Source organism: Emydura macquarii, unplaced genomic scaffold, assembly GCF_026122565.2.
Source record: "Emydura macquarii macquarii isolate MOO-44397 ecotype Brisbane River unplaced genomic scaffold, CSIRO-AGI_Emac_v2 contig_2699, whole genome shotgun sequence".
In the NCBI taxonomy this organism is placed as follows: domain Eukaryota; kingdom Metazoa; phylum Chordata; order Testudines; family Chelidae; genus Emydura; species Emydura macquarii.
This window is the reverse complement of record NW_027132836.1, coordinates 1304855-1327983: the sequence shown is the minus strand read 5'-3', so window position 1 is coordinate 1327983 and position 23129 is coordinate 1304855. Positions and strand designations below refer to the sequence as shown.

The following is a 23129-nucleotide window of genomic DNA, read 5'->3' as shown; positions in this document are numbered from 1 at the left end:
CATTGTGTGCCTTGAAAATAATCCCAGCTTTTTTGTGGATTTTGGAGGCCTTTGTGTTTGGTGGGAACCCTGTTGAAACCTCATGCTTCAAACATTTTGTTTGTTTCTTAATGACTTGGGATTCTGAGGCCTGGACCCAGACATCGCTATCTGTGCTGGGTGATGGCTGCCTCCAAACCAGCAGAAGCAGCAAAAGCAAACTTTGCAAATAGGAAACCCATATTGCAATGGCAGGTAATTTTGGCAGCTGGCCTATTAAAAATGACAGATGAGACTTGAGACGGTGGGAGACGCTTACTGCATATTCAGCATCCCAAATCACTGCTCTACCCCTACTCTTTTCTAAGAACATATGGAAAAATATCCCTTCCCCATAGAGAGATGGATAAATTATTGTTTTTTCTTATTACATTTGTGTTTATATAGCTGTTTTTTACTCCAAACTAGTCATGTGGGGGCATAACTTATAGGGCCCATGTTTGATGCCCTTTCCCATCTGTCTTGCATTTCTTTCCCCTGTGTTGTCTCCTCCCAACATCTAAACTCCCTCTGTTCTTGATGCTTTTTATTTCCCTGTGCTGCATGGCTTTCTGCTTTCCATGCTTCTGGTAGGGAAACAATAGAGAGGCTACAGCCAAGTTCAAATGCCCCATATCATTAATGGGTGAATGCTAGTCCCTTAGTTGAATATGGATCAGAGTATTTCCCAAGGTGCCTCTCTGACAATCCTGGAGAATGAAGTCCCTCTGTATCCCCAGAACAGATGCTGGTTGGGCAATGGCAGTGCAAGCTTCCCTGGCAATGGCTCTTTCCTGACCTGCAAACTGTCCCCTCTCTAGAGGTGCGGGGGAGAGTTCAATCCTAGTTCTGCTTCTGTCTTTGACCACTGCCAACAAAGATACCAATCAATGGCAACTGTAGTGGTGGTTCCTGTGGTACAGCTAACTCTCCACTGTGAACCACCAAACAGCCATTGGATGACAATGTGAGCTGGCCACCCCTGCCCTGAGCGAAATTTGAAACAGTGCCTGGGATGTAAAAAGCTGCCCCTGGCCTGCGCCACCCACTCTTACATTATTCACAGCATCTGTAATATTGTTCCCAGCAGTGCCAGAATGCGCTAGGCTCTGCACAGAGAAAGGAGGGTCCGTTCCCAAAGAGCTAAACAACCTAATTCAATGGGAGGAATTGGCCCGTCATTTGCTTGTGACAGCTGTTGCTTCCTGGTTCAGCTGTCTCAGTCTCCTATAGACATCTCCTGTTTGCCAGCTTACTACCAGAACCACTCAAACTCTGCACAGGTGTGTTTGCCGGATCGGTGCCTTCTTTCCATTCACTTCTTTCCCATTTCCAGGTAAGGAAGTTTTGTGTCCCACACTGTAACTGGACTCCTTTCCACAGCCATGTTCTGGAGCTGCAGGTGTGCCAAGCTGAGAGCTGGACGTGCAGAAGTGCGAAGTGTTCCCTTTATATGGGGGGGGCAACCAGTGATGAACTGAGAGGAAAGTAGGTTTAAAGAGCGCAATAACCAGCAGCTAATGGCTCCACCTTGAAACATACCAGACTGACACCCAAGCCTGTCATTTATTCTCAAATACCACATTTCCTCTGCTGACCTTTCGTTTGCGTGTTGTGAGGAGAAAGTTTCGGTATGTTGACTAGTCTGTTACTATTGTTGGTTTAGCAAAAGCTGCTTAAACACTCACTCTGAGTTTGGTGGAAATGCAAGGCTTCAAGGACCAGCCAAGTTGGAGGTTTTATCCAACTTGCTTTTCTGATGGTGATTTATTTGTTAGGAAAAATGTATTTTAGTGGACAAATGAAGTCCAGAGGACTGAAATCCAGCCCAATCCTCAACAAATACTGTGGTGTCTTTTGGCTGGACCTGGGTGGGCATATGGAAATCTGACTTGACTCATTTATTTTTCCCCTTCCCACGTACTGCCCTGTCTCTAGCTATGTTCATGCCAATGTGACATTGTGGTAGTAAGATCATCACAGAAAATATGGGATAACAGCAGCCAAGGCTAGTGACTTTGAATCTCTGATACTTTTCCCTTCTTGCTTGTTTTTGGAAGATTGTGGTCATGTGGATAGAGCAGGGTGACTTTGGACCACCTAGCTTCTGTCTCCAGCTTTGCCACTGATTTGCTGTGTGGCTGTCATCGCAGCCATGTGCCTCAGTTTACCCATCTGTGAAGAGGGACTGCTTAATTACTTCACAGCAGGGTTTGTGGTGCTTAAGCAGTGGAGTGTAAGACACCATGAGATCTTTGGGTAAAAGGCACAATATAAATGCAAAACATTATTATTAGGCTTGTCAAATCTGATTGCAATGGAAAAATGCCCTTCCGAGCAATGGACAGTCTGTAGTGAAGTGTGTACTCCAGCATGTGGATATCTGATTTATTTATCCAGTTTTAAAAGTTCTTCCTTCTATTCTCCAGGCTCCGACTCTCACTCACTATTTGGGGAGCCTTGCTTAGCTCACGTGGATTAAGCAGTGCATCTGAGCTCTGTGGTGCCTTTTTGTCTCTGCCGTGTATGGGTGCTCTCTGAAAGAAGAATTGATGGAGGACAACCAAACCAATAGGCCCATCATAGATTCCCCCATAAACTTTTGACTGACCAAAATCCCATCCATACGTTTAAGAGATTAGTAAGGTGTGAAGTTGCTGAATCATCTGACGCTGTATGTATAACTTCTTGCTTTCCTTGTGTACCATGGAATCAGTAAATCTATTGCTTCTGTAGCATGTAGACATTCCAGGTTTCATGGCCCATACAGCAAGCGGAAATTCCTAGGAACTGGTAGGAAACAGGTGCAGCCTGCTACTGTTTGCAGCATGAACAAAACAATGTTTTTCCCTAAGTAGAATCTAAAGTGAAATCTTTGACCAATTACATTTGTGTAAACATGTAACTTTTCTTTTCAATCCATGCCTGAGACAAAGCCGTGTGACACTTTGCCCACCTCTCTGGCTGTGTTCAAAGCGCAGGTCTGTACTGTTGATATTGTTTTATATTATAGCAGGGTCTGCTTATGCCCCGTGGTGACTGCACAAACACATAGTGAAACAACCCCTGCCCTGAAGAACTTACTGTCTAAACAGACAGGACAGATGAAGGATGGAAGAAAGGAAGAATTATCCTCATTTTATAGGTGGGGAGTGTGATTTGCCCACGGTCTCTCAGGAAGTCTCTGGCAGAGCCAGGGATTGGACCCAGCTTGCCTGAGTCCTAGTCCAGTGTCTTTGCTGTCAGGTGGCCTGTATAAAGCGATCCCCATAGGTCAGAGTTGGTGGGGCAGTGTGGGGGAAGCTTGCCTTGTGGCTGCCTGCACTGTACTTGTTCTGGGGATCGATTAGACCATCAGCCTGTCAGTGCAGCACCTTTCAGCCGCCCTGAATTGTCTTTAAAAGTTGAAAACATGAAACAAACCAGGCCCTCTTTAGTCTCCATTTCAAGCCCTGAGGCTTTCACTCTCCAGAGGTCACGTAAACTGCTGTTCAGTTGCTCCAACCTCTGCTCAACAAACTGGATGTTTTCACGTCCGACGTGGGCTGCAGGAAATCCCCTCTGTCAGCCTGCACAATTTGTATCCTGAGGAAAGGAGACTTGTGCTCTGGAGTGTCTGCCAGAGCCTGGTGGCCAGATGCTGCTCTGCCCTGAAATCAAGTGCTGGACTCCTGCTTGGGAGGGTGGTTAGTGCAGGAAATTGTAAAGCATAGTAATTGGGGTGGTTTAATTGGCTATGTAAGTGGCTTATACTGCTGCCTGTGTGTGTGGGGAGAGGGAGCAGGGTGACAGGGAGGTCAGGATGGAATGATGCGCTGGTTGAGGATGGAATCTTAATGGGATTAGGTGTGTTGGAAGGGAGAAACCTATCTGAATCTGGCTCGAGGATGAACCTAGTCTACACTGGGATTACTGCCACCAGTGTAGCTGCACTAGGACATACTCCTTATCGTGACCATTGCTGGAATTCTGTGTCCAGTTCTGGTGTCCACAATTCAAGAAGGGAGTTGATAAATTGGAGAGGGATCAGAAAATTGCCAAGAAAATGATTAAAGGATTCGAAAATATGCCTTATACAGATAGACTAAAGGAGTACAATATATTTAGTTTAACAAAGAGAAGGTTAAGGGGTGACTTGATTACAATCTATAAGTACTTATATGGGGAATAAATATTTGACATACTGGGCTCTTTTTAGCAGAGAAAGATGTAACACAGTCCAATGGCTGGAAGTTGAAGCTAGACAAATTCAGAGTGCAAATAGGATGTAGTATTTAGCAATGAAGGCAATTAACCATTGGAACAACTTACCAAGAGCTGTAGTGAATTCGCCATAACTGGCAATTTTAAAATCAAGATTGGATGATGTTCTAAAAGATCCGCTTTGGGAATGATTTGGGGGAGATTAGGAGGTCAGACCAGGTGATCACAGTGTTCCCTTCAGGTCTTGGAATCGATGAATCATTTACACTGATCTTGTATATTGCATTCGCAGGTCCAGTGCCACCTCCTCTGCTTATTTAATGCTCTTGGAGGAAATCGCTCTTGCTTTTTTTTTTTTTTGCAATTAGTTTTCATTGTGTTTTAGAGGGAAATAACTAGCAATAAGTAGAAATTAATTTATCCAACTCCCATGTATTCAACTCCTTATCCTTCCTAAAGTCAGTCCTCCCGCATGCAGAATTTACCTTGAAAAGTCCCCCTCTCTAAGTAGCTAAATTTCATGCCCCCATTCTATTTGGCTTTAATGAGGTTTAGCTACACAAGGAGGTAGTGGAGAGTTATGAAGGAAGTGGGAGAAGTCCTTCCCTTCTGAGCTAAGCTTGAATTGGAAGGACAGGCGTTAACTGGATTTAAATTGAGAGGGCTAGGGCACGCTTTACTGTCCTGCAGACCTCATCCTCCCACCTGCTGCGTGCAATATCCCAGTGGCCCCCTTGCACTTGTAAATCTGTTAGGGCACAATGTAAAAGCTGCGAGTTAGCATGAGGATGTGGGGAGGGGTCCCCTTTGTCATTCATCTCGCGGCACTGACCGTGAGAATAAAGAGTCATGAATAATTGAGGATGTCTTGACATCCTGGAACCAATCCACAGGACAGAGTTGGAACCAGTCTGTGTTCTCCAGATCCCAGAGCCACAGTCATTTTTCCATCAGAGCAATACCTGTAAGTTCTTCTTTGAGTGATTGCTCGTGTCCATTCCACTATAGGTGTGTGCATACCTCCGTGCACAGCTACCGGAACGTTTTTCCCCTTAGCAGATCCCGTAGGGCCGGCTCCGGTGTCCCTTGGAGCCCCGCACACATGCCGCGGTATATGAGGTGCTGCCGGCCCTACGCCCCCTCAGTTCCTTCTTTCCGCCTGTGGCGGTTACTGGAACTGCCTGCGCTTCCATTGCAAGCGCTTTATTCCCCATGTTTAAACAGGCCCAGTGTGTACCTATGGGTAGCAGGAAACCCTCCACGCAGGCCGTGTACCGGGTTAAGTGGAAATGCCTGTTGCCTGCCAGGAGCAGTCCTGAGATACTCTGCCCAGCCTTTCACCAGGGAGGCGATTCAGGAAACACTTGCCGCAGCGAAAGCTCCAGGGACCGACTGTGCCCTCCCTGGAGCCCCACCTAGCAGCCATATCAGCTGCCCATCAGCTGCTGGAAGGGGGATTGCGGTCCTCCCGTCGGATGGCGGTTCGGTCCCTGAAGGGGATGGAAGGCTCTATCCGTAGACCCGTGACCCAGTGCTTACCTGGGATCTTGACCTGGTCCTTCCCGGCCCACGGCCCCTTCCCCAGAACCCAGGGCGTCATGGCCTCCACTCTAGCCTTCCGGGAAGGAGGCCTCCCTGGGGGTATTTGTCTCGGCAAGAAAGGTCTCCAGGATCAGGGCTCTGACCCCAGAGCTTCTCCCTCATACTGTGGTCTATAAGATAAGGTTCAGTGAGGCCGCACCCAGCCCAAGGTGGTTGCCCAGTCTTATTGGACCAATTATATATTCTCCCCAAGTTTCCCCAAACCACACGGTCCGGAGGAGAGGAGAAGGCAGCACTCACTAAAACGCAAGTGGGGCCCTGGCTTCTACATCACGTGTACGAGGCCGTTCCGGAGAGCGAAGCAGCTCTTCCTCGCAGCTTCCGACCGGATGAAAGCTTCACCGGTCTCCGGCTGCCGCAGATTCCTTGTGAATAATTTCCTGCATTGCGTTTGGCCACAAGCAGGTGAAGGTGCCGCTTCTGGATGCCACAGCTCACCCAACAGAGCTCAAGTTCCATCCACAGCCTTCCTAGCAGAAGTGCCAGGGCAGGGCATCTGCAAAGCAGCTGCCAGGCTGGTGGTACAGACCTTCACTTCCCACCATGCCTCTGTCCAAGGCGCGGGAGTAGTGGGCTTCAGCAGAGCTGGGCTGCAGGCAGCTCACCGCTATCTCCGGCCCACCTCCAAGGTATTGCTTGTTAGTCACCTATAGTGGAATGGACATGAGCAATCACTCGAAGAAGAAAACAAGGTTACTTACCAGTAACTGCTGTTCTTCGAGATGTGTTGCTCATGTCCATTCCACACCCACCCCCCGTCCCTGCTGCCAAAGTTGGCGGAAAGAAGGGACTGAGGGGCCGTAGGGCCGGCAGTGCTTCATACACCGCGGCATGTGCACGGGGCTCCAGGGGGTGCCGGAGCCAACCCTACGAGATCTGCTAAGGGGAAAAAAGTTTCGGTAGCCATGCACAGAGGTGTGCACACATCTGTAGTGGAATGGACGTGAGCAACCCACCTCGAAGAACAGCAGTTACTGGTAAGTAACCTTGTTTTTCTCAAACAGGCCTCTCGGTATTTCAGCTGATGGCCCTGTAATGAGAGACCAACAGGAGTTGAGCTCATGTCTGTCTGTCTTCCACTGGAGAGAAAAATGACTTGTCAGCTTGATCCCTGTCCAAATAGCATATGTATTTACATGTACAGGAGAGAGGAAGAAAAGAGGGTTGGGTTTGTTTTTAGTGTCCTAGTGAATAACTAAACTTGTATTGCATTGATGGCAAGAAGTTCCACCCCAACAGTTCTAAACCTGTAGTTTGACTTGAGTCCCCTCCCCAGGAGTTTTCTGTTGTGTGAGGAGGAAGGTGGATTGGTCTCTCCTATTCCAGGTTTCCGGTCTCCTGCTGAAACAGGTTTGCCAGTTTTAATGATCTTGCTTTACTTTTTGAACTTCACTCATGGTGGACAATGAGCGTGCGCTGGTCAGTTTCAGTGTTGGATTCTTGGTCATCACTCAGTGCTGCTGTGTTTGGATTGTAGACATTGCAGGGAGCAGTTTAAATCCAAACAGAAAACTTTCTCACGTTAGGTTTTGTAAACCACGACTCCCCCACCAATTTAGGGGATTAAACTACCAGACAATGTACCTTTAAACATGGTAAGATTTATTAGTACAAATGTGCTTCTGGAGGGGAAATGTTTTATTTTAATTTTTAATTTACAATATCACTTCTCTGTTTGTTTTATTTGGTGAGCGCAATCCGGTCAAGCCAAGCCACAGTGTTCTTATCGACAGTGTTCAAGGCATGAAGACCTCCAGAAAGTTGAGTGATTTTTGCAGTCCTTAACAATGTGTGTCATGATTTGTGGCTACCCACATTGACATGTTGGACTGTCTTTGTAAGCTGGTCACTGTGTGTAAGGGTTCTGCATGATGCCTGCATAGACAAGATGTGAATCATGCTTTATTCATTGAGAACTATGTTCAGCTCTCTGCCCACTTGTGCATGATGTAAGGGAAAGACACTCCACACAGTCTGACTTCCACTTGGTCTCAGGCACCACCAATGACAATAATTGGCCATAGCCGCTATATCTGCATTCAGAACACTCTCAAGTATGTCCAGAGTGCGACAGAGTGCCGAGACACGCTATCTGCATAAACAAACTTGAGAGACTTCTCTGTAAGTGCAACTTACAGTAATGGTAACTGCCCCACCAGCAGTCAAGTGCCTCCAAGTACCAAATTAATTTATCTGCTCAGTTGAAACTACTACCAATATACTGACCTCTCCAAAGAAAGAACCTAAACCCCGCTGCACTGAAGTATGTACATTTGTAGGGTGGTGGAAAACAGTATCTTTTAAAGAGACTTCAGAGGAAATTAACAAGACTCTGAAGGCATCGCCTCCAAAGGAGAATTTGGAGGAAATGTTGCGTCACATTTCATTTAATGGAAAGCAGCAGCACTCCATATTGGGAACACATTCTCATTGTTGTTGACAGATCTGCCCTTGAGTTTTTAAATTAACTTTGTCTGCCTAAATTTCTCAGAGTCAGGGCAGAAACCTGGGCTGCAATATATATGATGATATTGTTTGGATGTTGTTGATGGGCTGCAATATATATGATGTTATTGTTAGAGGCAAATGCCTCTAAGAGCCTTCATCTGAGGTGGATGAAGACAGATGTCTGTCCTAATGAGGGTTGAGCAGTGGTCCCTAGCACAGCTTCAGGCAACTAACATGACAGAGGAACACCTTTTATTATGGACACCATTTGCCATAGTGGGCTGCCGCTCACCAAGTTCCTGTGGGAATAAACCTCATGCCTAGGATTCCGCATGCAGCAGTTTCATCTTATCTTTGCCAGTGGTAACTATCCCAGCCCAGAGCTTCACTAGTGATTTAATGCATCCCACACAGATATCAGGGCTGAGAAGTCCATCATCATGACCCAAAATAGCACCCTGCAGCTGTTAGTAGAGGAGGAGATTCTCTTTCCCACCAGCATGCCACTGGGGAAAGTAAGAGTCCTCTTCCTCCTTGACACCCAGTCGAAGTGGGTTATATTTAGTCCGTAGCCTAGTAGGTTTATAACCTGTCCCCTGCCGTTATGTGCATCAGAACAGAGAAGTTTCCTGCTGTGTGGACTTTTAGTTACACACTTATGATCTGATTTTTGTGTCCAACTCCAAAGTTCTCCCATGTTCTTCATGCAGATGCATTTCCAAACCACCACGATGGAGGAAACAAATGAGCAAATGATTAGTGACTGCAGTAGCATAGCAACCAATAACAACACTTTGCCCTCACGTAATGCCTCTGGTCTGAGGATCTCCAGGCACCTTACCAAAAATAGTGAAGGAAGCAGCATATCACTCCATACTCTTTGTTCTGTTTTACAGGTGGGGGCAGAGGCACTGGAACGTTAACTGATTTCTATGTGGAATCACACAGTGAGTCAGGATTTGAACTCGGGTTTTGATTTCCCAGCTCCAATCCATTGATGACTTTGTGTTATGGATAAGATTACTAGAGGAATCCGGTGACTTGGTTTTCCACTGGAACAGGTCTATTAAGCACCTGTACAAGGTGCCAACTGTATTTTTGTATAAACTGATCACTCTCTGTCTTGAGAAGAGAATACTTCCGCAGCTCCTATTCCAGCTGGCCTTCTGTGCTGAGTAGACTATTCAACTTACCAGGAGTGCAGTATGAGCTGGGAGGGAGGAGCAGTCTGAAAGGATCAGCTAATTGCAGGCTGAAGAGTCTAGAATAATTCCACATCTGTGTTAGGTTTGGCTTGATCCTGCAGATTTGCAACAGCTGTTGGGAAGTGGAGGAAAGATCCCCTCTTTAAATGCATGATCAAATCCTCAGAGCAAGAAGCGTGTTATTTCAGTGTCATTCTCAAGACAGGAAAAGCCGTTTTTAAAAGTTGCCGAGGCAGCATTCTCCTGCAGCATATGGTGCATCCTCTGATCTTCCTGTGGTTTCTGATGAGCTCACTTTTGGCTTTCCATCCACCATGCCTACTACGATAGATGATCTTTTCAGGAGCGATTGTTCACCTACTTGTAGCGTGGCTGCCTTTTCTCCCTCTTTCACTTGCCTCGCTGTGTGGATCACAAATGCCAAATTGCTCAGAATAAATGTAGCCAGCTTCCCATGCCAGTGGGGTAGAGGAGACACTTTGCCAGTAATCAGAGTCTCTTTGTGCTGCTTTGACAGCCTCGGAGAGATGGTCCATTAGTGGCTAGGACTTTGCCAAGCTCTGTGCTTTCGCTTTGCACAGGCTCATGCAAATGTTAGCTTCATGTCTAGATCGCCCCTTCAGTTCCAAGCCCCATTGGTGACTGGCTTGGTTCTAAGGAGGCCAGAGGGAATTTCCATAACATGAAACACGTTGCAGCCATTCTCGCCTTCAATACAGCTGTGTGGTCTGCTGACGCTACAGGATCACAGCACTCAGTGTTCTGTCTTCAGTCAAGCAGCATCAAGACAGAGCATGCTGGGGACCACTCTGGCCTGTGTTAGGCAGGAAGTCAGACTCGGTGATCATAAGTGGGCCCTTCTGGTCTTTACATCTCTCAATCTACCTTACTGTTCTGTATCAGATGCTGATCAGTCTTAGGTTTTTCTGCAGTGCCCAGCCATTTCTGTAGTATCTCAGTAGTGATGGAATCTCTTTGCTGTCTTCTACGTTTCTAGCTGTTTCACTATGATTTTAACGAAGAGAGTTTTCAGCCACCAAAAGGTGGTTTTTAAGTTGGAGTAGTTGTAAGGGTAAAAGCTGGGGCTGCGTGGCAGTTACTAACACCACTGTTACCTTTCAACTCTTAACAAAACAGAATATTCTTCTTTGTACAAAGGGGCGGGGAGGAGGGGGGAATCTATCCTGTTCTTAAAGTGGAGAGGAGAGAATCAAAGAGAATTTGAATTACAGAAATAAGGGGGAGGGGGAGGCAGAAAATGATCAAATCCAGTTTCCTATCAAGGTTATGTACTTTCAGGTCAGACCTGCAGTAAAACGAGCCATTAGACTTTCTCTTAGAAGTGTCTGATGTGCTTTGGAAAGCTGAGCTTGATTGAAGGTGGCCATTGCCATGGGAATGGTGGTAAATCTTGGCAATCATCCTTCAGTGTATGTGTTTTTCATTTCCAATCAGCTTTTCCAATGCGCAGGAGAATCATCAGAGCAAACTGCTTTGACTTTGACATTAAAATTAATTTGGTTAGTGCTTGGAGACCACTAATTTGCTATTCAAGCCTTTCATAACTGGGTTTAAATGACAGCACATTCCAGTGTTCTTGAATGCAATTGTCTTGTTTGTTCATCCGTGTCTCATGAAGTATTTAAATTATAGCCCAACTAATAGTCTGGATTTATATCGCTGTTTGTCAAGGGATTTATTTATTACTGTCATCACAGAGTTCTTCATCAGCCTGAGCTGGTTGAACTTCACAGACCGCTGCATTGTGGCAGGTAAGCAAAGCTGTGCAAAATGTTCTCAGCCTGCACTAAACGGAGTGTGACATTTACCAGGTTTCAGCATCTGTTACAGATTCTGAGCACTGGCCAGCTTTGATGAGGTTCACAGATGTCTGGAGTGGACCTGGGACTGATGTATGATTTTGAGTTGAAGCTATGTGATAGTCACAGCTCTGTGAGGATTCAAAGTGAAAATCTAGTCATTGTGACTGATCTTCCTTGTTTTGCTTGAGATCTGTGCGCAGGTGAATCTGATGCGGTGGGTTGGTGCTTAATGCCACAAGAGAGACCCGGCTCAGACCCTCCCTCCCGCTTTGGCCCTGTAGCATGTGCAGCCCCAGAATCTTGGGTTGCTCTGCAGTGATACCTTTGGTTATTCAGACAGCACCCATCTATGTGCCTGACAGGTAAACCCTGTAGATTATAAATGACTGAGTTAGGAATTGGTTGGGCATAATGCAGAGATGGCTACGAGTGGTCCTCCAAAAAGGAAAGCTGCTGCAGCATACCGTAGGGCCGCAAGGAATTTAATATGGCAAAGACATGACAAAATAAAGTAAAATGTGAGCAGCTATTTAAAGAGAGCTCTCCAGTTACTTTCTCTAACCTCTTCATTGTTTGCAACACTCTCTTAGATGCTTGAAAGGCATGTGATCCCTGTAAAGATCCCTTTAAACTTCACAAACTTGGATTTACTTTCTGTGTTTTGAACCAACCTCAATTTAATAGGTCTGGTTTGCATTTAGCAGTTTTTGTGGCCAAACCCATTTAGTTTGTGCATCAGCATCATCGAAGATATCAGCTTAGCCTTGGGAACAGTGGAATAGCGTTTGTTAGAAAACTGGTGCCAGCAGGGGGAGCATAAGGCATTGTGTTTCTGTAGGTCCTAATAAATGGAGATTAAAAAAAATAAATCATCATGAATCTGTGTATATACTTTAACTATCTGTGAGCTAGAGGACTTAGATCATCAGATAACAAGTTTCAGGTAGGGCAAATCTTTGTAGCCTCTCAAGTCTCTCAAAAAAACAATAACCTAGACAAAAGAAAGATTTTGCACAGGGACAAGTTCCAGAAAAGAGATTTAGAGACTGGCATTAAAAGCTAAATATCTCTATGACGAGTATCCTTAGCTAGAACGGCAGTAAGTATATAAAAAGCAAGATCATCCAGTTCACTCTGGCCGAAGGTTGAATCCTTTCCCCACACTCTTCTCTGTCTTGTTCACTAGATTGTAAACTCTTCAGGGCTGGGACTGTCTCTGCACACGTAGGTTACAGCACTTTACACAATGGGGCCCAGTTTCAACTGAGACTTGTGAGTATTACCCAGATATAAATAAAATAATAAGATGGATCAGTATGCAGCAGAATGTGCTTTGAGATTGATTCTGGATCCATTAGTTTGCATTGCAAAATATCAAAGCACGAAGTATCAAAAGTTGTGGAATTCTGAGTTTTATTAACATTGAGGCTCCATTCGGCTGTTATTCCGTTGTGGTTTTTTGTTCTCCACTGGCCCAAATGAAAGTCATAAATATCTGTGGAGCCAGGGAGGATTTGCAGCACCGTTATTTGATGATGTGGGAAGCTAATGATTCATTTCCTTCCCTCCCTTCCCCTCTGTCCTCTCTGGTTCTGTGTTGTGATCTGATTGCATTTAAGAGGCTGATAATTCATCACTGGGCTGTTTAGGTTGAAGTGCCTTGGAAAAATGGAAGTGAACTGCTCAGATTGGAATGTTTATGTACTTGAAGCGCTGAGATCAGCTGCTCAGGACACAGCCTTTCCTGGCTTTTAGTTATTGCTGAAGATGCATTGGAGTGGTTACCGAAGGCATGGGGAAGTTGTGAAATGCAGAATTCCCAGGCCTCATGTGCACCTCCAGCTTATGCCTTGCCAGCAGCTGTCTTCCTCCTATTATCGTTCCTTTTGGGTTTGGTGTTTAGCTCTGAATTTTTTCTGCATCTGAAGTGTACATAAAGAAATATGATGCCAGATGAGAAGTGTGTGGCCCAGGTGTGTTTCAGTTACTTGCATTGGATGAAGTTACGTTGAGCAGTGAGCTCTAGTCTGCTAATCAAGATGGGCAAAATGCAGCAGGGTCTTGGCAGAATCATATCTCCATGTTTCTGTGTTTTCAGTGTGAATATGGACTGGGGATTAGTTTAATGAATGGGGAATTGGGAATGAAGGAAGCAGCTGGAACAGGATTGCCTCATGGTGGTGGTGGTAGCACATCACACTTCCTGTGCCTTCCAGCCGAAGATCTCCAAGTGCTCCACAAGGCAGATAAGTAGCATCCCCATTGTACACATTGGAAAACAGAGGCGTTGGAAGATGAACACCCCAGATCCCATAGCAGGTCCATGGCAGAGAGGGGAGTAGCATGCAGATTTAGCTCCCAGCCCTTGGCACCAACTGAGTGATGCAAAGAAGTTGCATATGACACGCTGCCATTTTCTTCTGAGGTCCCCCGGCCGGCGGTAGGTAGGCTCCTGGGTGAAACCTTTGGCTGCTCTGCTGCAAACTGCCACTCTGCCATCTGCTGCTTCTTTCAGATTGCTGGCCTGTGAAATGCTGCTGCTCAAAAGTATTAATGGTCAGGCTGCTTAGCATTTAGCTCTTCTCCTTCTCCCTCTCTTTTGCAGCTAAAACTATGGAACAAATACAGAGTCTCCAACATTCCATCGCTGATATTTATAGATGCTTCCACGGGGAAGGTTGTGTGCCGAAATGGCCTGTTGGTGATCCGGGATGACCCAGAAGGTAAGATCTGGAGCACTGCACGCCATATGGCTGGCTAACAGTCAGCTTTTCTTTTAGCTCCCTTTCTGAAGTGTGCCTTGAAGCAAAAAATGGAAACAAATGAAGATCATTAGACTTCCCTCACCAAAGTGCTGGATTGTTTTCAGCGTGAAATTCCCTGCACTGTTCCCATTAGAATTAGGGTTTCATTTTTTTTAATGAACAAAGGCATCCCTTCTAGGTTTTTTGTCTGAAGTGCTAATGAGGAAAAAGTTAGACGAAATGAAACACTGCGGTTAGCATTTCAATGGGAGAGACACAGACAGACAAACTGAGGGCCCACATTTTTCATAACTTAAAATCTGTGTTGTTCTCATGTAGTGAGTGGTAGGTATATTAGTAACACCCCATCGTTTGGGAGAACCATTCCCTTGTTACTCACAGAGGATGCCTAAAAGAAGCCAGTTTTCTTTGCTAAATCGTACCGTGCTGCATGTTTATATCAGACCTCGCCTTCTCGCAATCACCAAGTGTGAAAACAAACCGATGGTGCTGCACATACGTGTAATCCCTACACAAAATGAAAGCTAGGCACTTGCGTGTGCGCCTCTGACCCTTCAGCGTATGTGCATCAACCTTCTGTGTGGCTGTCAGTGCTGGAATGATAGATCTTGAAAGCAAGCTCCTAGGTATAACTCAGAGCAGGAGCTGTGCAGCATGACAGGCGAAGTACAATTTGTGGTCTAAACCATCTGGTAATGTTTCTTCAACTCTGGCTGAATTTACAGGCTGCTTATTCCGGGAATTGGCAGCAGGAATATTCAGAATATATATATGCTTTTTTAGGTGGGCAAGGATACCTCTGTGTCCATTATCCAGCCTTATAACCATGCACAAAGCAGCTCTGCACATAGGAAATGCAAGCAGAGACAGCGTTAAGGAAACTTGCTGCTGTTCCTAAAAGACACAGACTGAGGTGGGAGTTGGGCGGCAGTAACTGAGGCCAGGCCACCTTCTTCTCAGTTATGTTATCATTGTAGCTGTTCCTGAAGCAGCAAGGAGCATGGTGGGCAGATTGACCTGGTCTCAAAAAGACAAATGGTCAGAGTGGCCTGCTGGACCCCCAGGCATGAGCAGGGAGAATCCTACCCTGCAGAGCCTGTGCCAAGCTCATTTAAAAGGGAAAAATGAACCATGGACTGCAGCAGGGACCCGGCCTCCCGCAGCAGGGCTATTTGCATTGTTCCAAGGGAGCGTTCTGACATCTACAGACTAGGCGAATGCAAGCAAACGTGCTTAGAAGGCACAGGAATCCCCAAGGGTCAGATCCTGCCCTTTTGCCCCTCCATGGGCCCCGAGGGTCCTGACCACAGCAGAAACTGCTGCAGTTCTGCTTCATGGGGTTGGGGCCGGGAAGAGGATACACAGACCCTACGTAGGAGATGTGGACTCTGCACAATACAAAGCATGGCTCCTCTGGGACGCCCTGCGTGGAGGGGCTGCGGGATGGAGGTGTGAGGACAACAGGTAGATTTGCAGCTGCATAGGCTGAGGACGCCATTGTGGGAAAGAGGGGGACAACGTTATCCCTGAGACTACTGCAGTAGTGGCTGTACCCAGGGAGAGGGTGAATCTCTGGGGGAGCCCCCTCCTCTGTGCAAAACCTGATTGCCCAGGACTGGGGGGGGCAGAGTATATGGCCCTTTGTAGGGCAGCTCTCCTTGGTGTCCTTCAGGAGGGCGTTTTCCCTTCAGAACAAACGTGTTGGTTAACTGATTCCTCCCGCGGGGACGTGGCCTGGTGTCTGGGTGGGAGGGGACAGAGGAGGTCTGCATAGAAAGACGTCACTGCGGATGGATTAAGCGAACTCTCCGCTCCTGTCTAACGCACGATTGCCCAGCTAGATGCCTGTGGAGAAGGGGGGAGGGCCTCAGGAAAGCCCTTTAAACCCTAATTGCTAGATGTGCCTCTCACTCTTCTCTCTGCCTTCTCCCCTCGCCCATCCCAAACTCCCCTAGGGCTGGAATTCCCCTGGGGACCAAAACCCTTCAGTGAGGTTGTGGCAGGGCCTCTGCTCAGAAACAACGGCCAGTCGCTGGACAGCAATGCCCTGGAGGGCGCACACGTGGGGGTCTATTTCTCTGCACACTGGGTGAGTAGCTGGCACCTCTCCATCGCAGAGAGTAAATGGAACGTGGTCGAGGTGAGCGGCAGCTCTGTGGGAAGTCGCAGCCCTGCCTGCAGCTCCTCACGCTAGACAACCGCACCCCACACTGGCTGGGCTGCCGGAGGGCTGAGACCTTGGGCTTGATTCACTTTTGCAGAGGCAGCTGGGCCCAAAGTGAAATTCAGCCTTTCAGGAGAGCAGGCGGGTTCTTCCACCTTCCCGTTCTAGGTGGCTGGCGCAGGTTGTACTGGACTTGCTGAGTCAGTGCTGCTTGTCCAACAGGCCCTGGCTGCGGGGCTGCTTCTAGGCACCCTGGGAAAGCAGGGATTGAGAATTCCTCATGGTGCTCGCTGTTCCCTTGCCGTGGGATGCTGTGGACTGAATTGGGTCCATTGACGTCAATGATAGCCATCTCCCTGGTGTCCAGGTACTAGGTGCTTCTCTGTGTTTTCTCAGTGCCCACCCTGCAGAAGCCTCACGAGGGTCTTGGTGGAGTCCTACCGGAAGATCAAGGAGGCGGGGCAGAAATTTGAGATTGTCTTTGTTAGCGCAGACAGGTAAGGCCCGCTGGTTGCTTTGCAGAGAGCTCTGTGCTGTGCGTGGTGCAGGGGCTGGAGGGGATGTTTGCAGACCAGACCGCAGACAGCCATGCCCCGAAGCAAGGAGAGAACTGGCGATGACATGGGGCAGTCAGGTTTGGTGGTAGATTCAGCTGTTTGATTTGTGCCCAGTGGGTGGAAGAAACTCCAAGTATTGATGGAATATGGCACCAGCTTTAAAGAGCGAAACCAATCAGGCCTCTCCCTCAGAGGGCTGTTGGATATGCTGGCGACTGGGCTCCGGGTGTGGGGGTGGAGGGATGCAGGCTGCCCTGTGCTGTTCCTGTAAATAAGGACCCTGCACCCCAACCTAGTAGCAGGAGATGGCTTTGATTCTGCAATGGACAGATACCTTCACCCTGCTGGTTTCGGGGAGAGATTGAAGGCGCTGTGGAAAGCTAGATTACCTAGGGCAGGGGTGGAGTTAAGAGCAAGCCTGGAACCCTTGTGGGCTTGACATTTTGCTTTGAGGTTCCTGCATGCCCTGAACACAAGCCCGGGGTCTGCGGGGCCCTTGAGCAGCAGCTGTCAGAATTGAGGAGATTTTAAATCTCTTATTGAAATGCTGCAAGCATCTTTTTTGGGAGAGGCACTGGCTTTAAAATCAATACGGTGGCGCCCTGGGTGGGTGCGACTTGGCCTGCTCTGCTTACAGGGAAGTGCTAGGTGTCCGCTGGGCTGGGTACGGCTTTCCCGGGCGAAGTGTTAAACAGGGAAAAGGGAGGCACAAGGACGGTAATGAAGGTGCATTTGTGCAACCCCCGTTTGCATTGCACAGGTCAGAGGACTCTTTCAAGCAGTATTTCAGCGAGATGCCCTGGCTAGCCGTCCCATATGCTGACGAAGCCAGAAGATCACGCCTCAACCGGCTCTATGGCATACAAGGTAGGAAAGACCCCCTGAGCCTGGCATGAAAATCACGCCTGCCCGCTCTTCTTGTTGAATTTTTTTCTTAAATGGCTCCTCTTGTTTAAATAAAACAAGAAAACAGCAAAACAAAGGGCCTCAGGCAGAGCTGCTCCATGTTTCTCTTCTCTGCGGACCAACCTTCCTACCACCTGCCGGCCCGCTAGCCAAAAGAGCCCTTCAGAAGCAACCTAATCATTCTTCTCGGAAATGTGCAGCCCTCCCTCGCTTGGTGTTTTATCCCTCGGTTATTTCGTTTGTTTTTCTGTAAGGTCTATGTGGTGTTTTCTTGCTCTTTTATATGATGGGAATTCAGGCCCTTGTTCTCCGTGGAGCGTGAGGAAGATGGAATCTGGTTTGTGTTAGTGACATGAGCTGGATGAGATTTGCATGTTTGATGTAAACCATGGCTTTGCTTCTGGCTGCGGAAGCAGGGGGGCAGGGAGGGGAGTGAGAGAGCGATTTGGTGTGGGTGTGGGTGGGTGGTTTTTTCCCCCAAGGTGTCCCAAAGACTGCGCGCTCACAGCAGCTCTGAATGTAACTGATGTAATGCACTGACTCTAATGAACAAAGGACAGCACTGATCTGGGGTGTAGTAAGGGGTAGGATAAACGGGGCCATTAGCAGGGAAGTTTTCAGTATTTAGGCATGTTTCCTCCCTGTGAGTGGGGGACTGGAGGGATTGATTTGTGGTGGGAGATGAAAAGAACTGAGGATAATTTGGGTAAGTGATGGCTCAGGGGAAGTGGTATGATGACAGCCTGCAAGTGTCTGAGATGCAAATACCAAGGAAGGAACGGAATTGCCGAGGGTGGTCCAAGGTGCAGCTACGCGCCTGCCCTTACACAGGGTCTCTCAGGACCTGACTCTGTTACACAAAGGCCCCTTTAACACCACTGGGGCAGCATCTGTGGGCCATAAAGTGGGTGTAAATGTCACGTACCTAACCCTGCCAGTAGACTCTCACGTCTATTCTATCCAAAGCTTCCTGAAAATCAAGAGAGTAAATAATGGCTCTTCGCATCTGCACCAAGAGTTATTTCATGTAACCAAATAATCAGCTCTGTCTGGGCTGACCTGCCTTTCCCAAATCTGTGCTGGCTTTCACGTTTCCAGAGGTGTCCATGAACCATCTGTTCTAAACCGTCCCAAATGTCCCTCTTTGGAGCTCTGCATGTGTACCGGAGGCAGACTTTAGCCTGGAGATGTTGGGTTAGCCTTTGCAGGCTCTTCTCCAGGACTGAGATAAGAGTTGAGTGGTTTAACTGTTTCATTCTTGGTCTTTTCTAACCTTTGCAGGTGTAAGTCCCTCTCCCAGTGTCCTGACCAAATGATTGCCTCTCACTCTGTTACCTCTGTCTCTCCTCCAGCTTGTCCTCATTAATGTAGGCAAGGGATGTGTTGTTAAAATCCTCCTGGTTAAGTGTGGATGTGAAAGAACTACTGCTGCAACTACCAATACAGTACTTTATTACTCTGCTGCCTTGTGACTGGCCTTTCTGGGTTTGACTTGTTTTCCAGACCTCTGGTATAGTTTAAAAATCATGTTGTTCATCACTGATATTCCTAGCTCTGTTTGCTGCTCTGTTTGCATTTTACTCTTTGAACACCCCCTTGACATTTCCTCTGTTCCACATAAAACTCTGACAAAGCTGCACTGCTCGCTGCAAATCGGAGCTCTGTCTTTGCTCTCTCTGATCCTCCGTTTCAGAATTCCAGAGACACCTGTCCAGGGAACCCTTAGCAGCCCTGCCTTCCCCCTCGTCATCCCTCACTAAAAGTTCTTGTGAATTGTTTGAGTGGAGCAGCCATGCAGAGGGTCAGTCCTGTCGAGGGAGATTATTGCCATAGGCGGCCTGGGGGAGCTAGTGCTGAGCCTGCTAGCTTCCAGACCAGGAGATTGACTGTCCTTGGCATTTGCTTTAATTCACTCCCTCTTCTGCTGTGCTTCCTAGAGGGCCACTCCAGCCTTGAGCAGAAGTGCGGCTTTCAGCTTACCGGGCCAGTTGTTGCTGGATGAGGAATACGTGGAGTGTGCAGTCAGTGCATTTTTGGGGAAACTTTTTATTAAGGTGAAGTTACAATAAAACATTAGCATGCTGCATCGCACATTACCGGTTACTGATTCAGGATTAGGTTAATAGCCAAAGAACTGGGGTAAAGGTTCAGGCTGGGGACCCCTCCTCCTCTGAGTCCACTAAAATGGAGGAACAAATTTCTAAACACTTGTCCTTTTTTTGGTGCTTCTCTTGTGTACACGCACTTGGTGTGAAAGCTTTTCCGTTAGAAGGACAGTCTGTATTTTACTGCGTCACAATTCCGTACGAGGAGAAGTCACGTTTTCCACTAAAGGGCAATACAGAGTCTTGCTTCTAACAAAACAAATACATTAATTTGCCATTCTGTTTGAAATGCAGCTCCCTTGCTGGAGCGTCACATGAGCAGGTCAGGGGGTGTCGAGGAAGCTGGAGAAGATGACTCTGTTGAAAAGTTTCCGCTCAAAACTGACTAATCCCTGGACATAACCACCTCAAGTGCAAGTATGTTCCTCTTTCCCTGCAACCCATCCAGTAGAGCACCTCCCTTGTAGCAAAAACATGATGGATCTTAACTGGAGTCAAATACCATCTGTACAGTTACTTATACAAATATTTTTATGAGCTACCCAAATTGAAGATGTAGATCCCCTTTCTTTTCCCACATAGAGACCCACTCATCTTGATCTTTGTTCAAATCCCTCTCCCATCTTTCAGTCTGGGTTTTTTTCTCATCACCCTCTTTTTTTTCAGTCAAAATTGTATTGGTCTCAGAAACTGAACCTTTTGTTCCAGTTTGCTCCTTTGTCAACTCTTTACACGTGGTTAAAGGTCTAGATCAGAGCCGTTTTGTATCCAGGTTTCACAATAAAATGTTTGACTTGTAAATATGGGACCTTTATATTATTTACACCCTTACATATCTCTCGGTATGATTTCGAATCTGGACCTGGGAATAGCTATCCGAATTTAATAGTCTCAGCTCTTACCCACAATGAATAGTCACTTTAATATTTCTTAGGGATAAATTCCTGATGGTTAATTAAAGTAACAAAGGGAGATAGCCTCGGCAACAGGAATATAAAAAAATTGTCCAAAGCTGCTAAGGTGGTCTGGATGAATGGGTGATTTTTTTTTTTGGTGACCTACATTTCTTTTTCATTCAACAATGACCATGAATAGCAATATTTGGGCTCCGGTCTTGTTCAAATTGAATCACTGCAGATTTTAAACTTGATAAAGGGACACTGTCAGATTGAAAATCCTAAAATCCACGCCAAATCTCCTTGTGTGTTTACGTGAAAACAGTAAAGGTTTATTCTTTGAACCTGGTGTTCGGGATGTAGTTTTATACTTGCAGGTAATTGAATTGTGATCTATCTGATTGTGCCCGGAAATCAAGTGGAGGTCTAAAACACTATGAGTAGTGCACACACATTGTCTGCAGACACAGAATTATGCCAACGAAACGAGGCCACCAGTCAAAACCAGGCCCTTAGATTTCCCTGATAAGCGAAGCTAATGGGAGATCTTTGCCTTTGTATATAGGGAATGGCTGAGAGATGAGATTCAGAGACTTGCCCCCATGGTCACACAGGAATGTGTGTGACAGAGCTGGGAATTGAACCCAGGGCTCCTGGGCCCCAGCCCAGTGCCTTGACGCAGAACATACGACTGGAGTCTCTCAGCAATGTTACATGGATGTAGAGGAGGAGAGCGAGTTGGGGGTGGGATTGGAATTTTAAGGGGATAAAGATCCCAGTCCTGTGAGCTGTGTAACCCCCTGTTTCTGTTGACGTCACTGGGCAGGGTGCTCTCCTTCTCACAGGATAGGGCTCCAGATTCCTCACTAGTTTTCCAGTCTGTCCCCCCTGCAGCTATCTCCAATGCCATCAGGTGATGAGTAAACCCTCCTGTGGGGCAAATCATTGTCTTGGCATAACTTTGGGACTTGTAACTCAGCCACACCGATCTGGGTTACTGTGCTGTTCTTCCAGCTAACCTAGGGGTGCAGCCTTAGCACGCAGGAAGGAACGTAAAGCTGCGCTGCCTGCGGCTGGAATGAGGGGAATGCAATTGCTCGCTGGGGCGTGCAGGCAAATGTCAAACAGACAAATATCCATGGATTTCTTAGTGAAATGCTGAGAATGCAAAGACGCTGTGTGAGTAGTCTACTGCTTTCCACGTGTGTGTGCAGTTCCAGGAGTGCAGCAGGAATGTCATTTGCTTTCTGCTACTCTGAAAATGGTTCTGTGAAGTCTTTGGAACAAGACTCCTGGGCTGAAATGCACGAGTCCCCGATAGGAGTATTTGACTCATCTGAATTTGCCAGTTCTAATTTATAGGAGGTTGCCGGGAATGGTAGGAGCAAGACACTCGATAGGAAATAGATCAAAGTGAGAGTGGTGAGAACCAGACACCGAAACGCTGGCTCCTGGACTCTTGGTGGCCCTGGTGTTAAATTGTCTCTGCCCTTCAATGCTTCTCGTGGGAGAGACAAAGAAGAAACATTTTTCCAGCTTGAAAGCGCCAATGTCAGGTTTTTAACTTCCAGATCCTAACGTTTCAGCTCCCACCCGCTCTTCGAGGTCGAGATAAGCATCCGAAGCAGCCCTGCCTTGTTCAGAGATGACTGAGCAGGCAGCACGCCTCCTCCTCCGCTTTTAGACTGGTTTGTACAGAAGCTGTTCCTTCCTCAGGCTTCCCAAGTGGAGAGAGCCCCGTCCCCTTTTCACTGAGTCCCAGCTGCTGATGCTTCCTATTATTCTGGTTGCTGGTCTCTTCTCGTTCCTGAATGGCTCCATTGCTCAAACCTGACACTCCCATTTGAGCGATAATCTCTTTCCCTGACTGTTTGCTCAGCTCTCCCCCTGGCCAGGGAAATGGAGCAGCACGGCACAGTCTGCAGCAGCATTTTCTCCAGCTTCTTGGAACTTTATGAGCTGCTTTCCAACCCAGCAAATGGAGGTCCTACCGTGGGGATCCCTCGTGTGTGTGAATGGCATGTTCTGGCCGCTTCGGCTGTGCCTTGGACTTCCTCACACAAAATGTACCTCACTGCTTTGATCTGAAAGCTGGCTCCAAGGAGTTGCTTATGGAACCCCTCCGGTCCGTGTAAGTTTCACGGGTACCAAGGCTGTGGGTCACATCCTCAGCTGGTGTCAATGCAGTCAATGGACCTATGCTGATTTCTATGCGCTCCTGTAGCCTTGGTACCATTGAAATGTTATGCAGACTGGACAGTCATCTAGTGGTTGGGCGTCCATAAAAATCAAGGTAGTGAACACTACAGGGTCCTCTCGCTTCTAGGATCTGAGCATTAACATTCAAGCATGGAGCTGAAACTCGGAGCTCTTCTGGGACGGGGGGAGGTTAGGCTAAACGAAGTCTATGGCCGTGTCTGCACAACAAACTTTTGCC

At 47.3% G+C, this 23129-nt stretch overlaps 1 protein-coding gene across 1 annotated transcript in view; it reads left to right on the top strand.

Moving 5' to 3' along the window:
• NXN (nucleoredoxin) overlaps nt 1-23129 on the top strand; it is an 85092-nt gene that overhangs the window by 44150 nt on the left and 17813 nt on the right. The window contains exons 2-5 of the mRNA XM_067565806.1: nt 13905-14022; nt 16020-16153; nt 16625-16725; nt 17546-17652. Coding sequence (XP_067421907.1) covers nt 13905-14022; nt 16020-16153; nt 16625-16725; nt 17546-17652 — 460 coding nt within the window. The remainder of the gene's footprint in view (nt 1-13904; nt 14023-16019; nt 16154-16624; nt 16726-17545; nt 17653-23129) is intronic.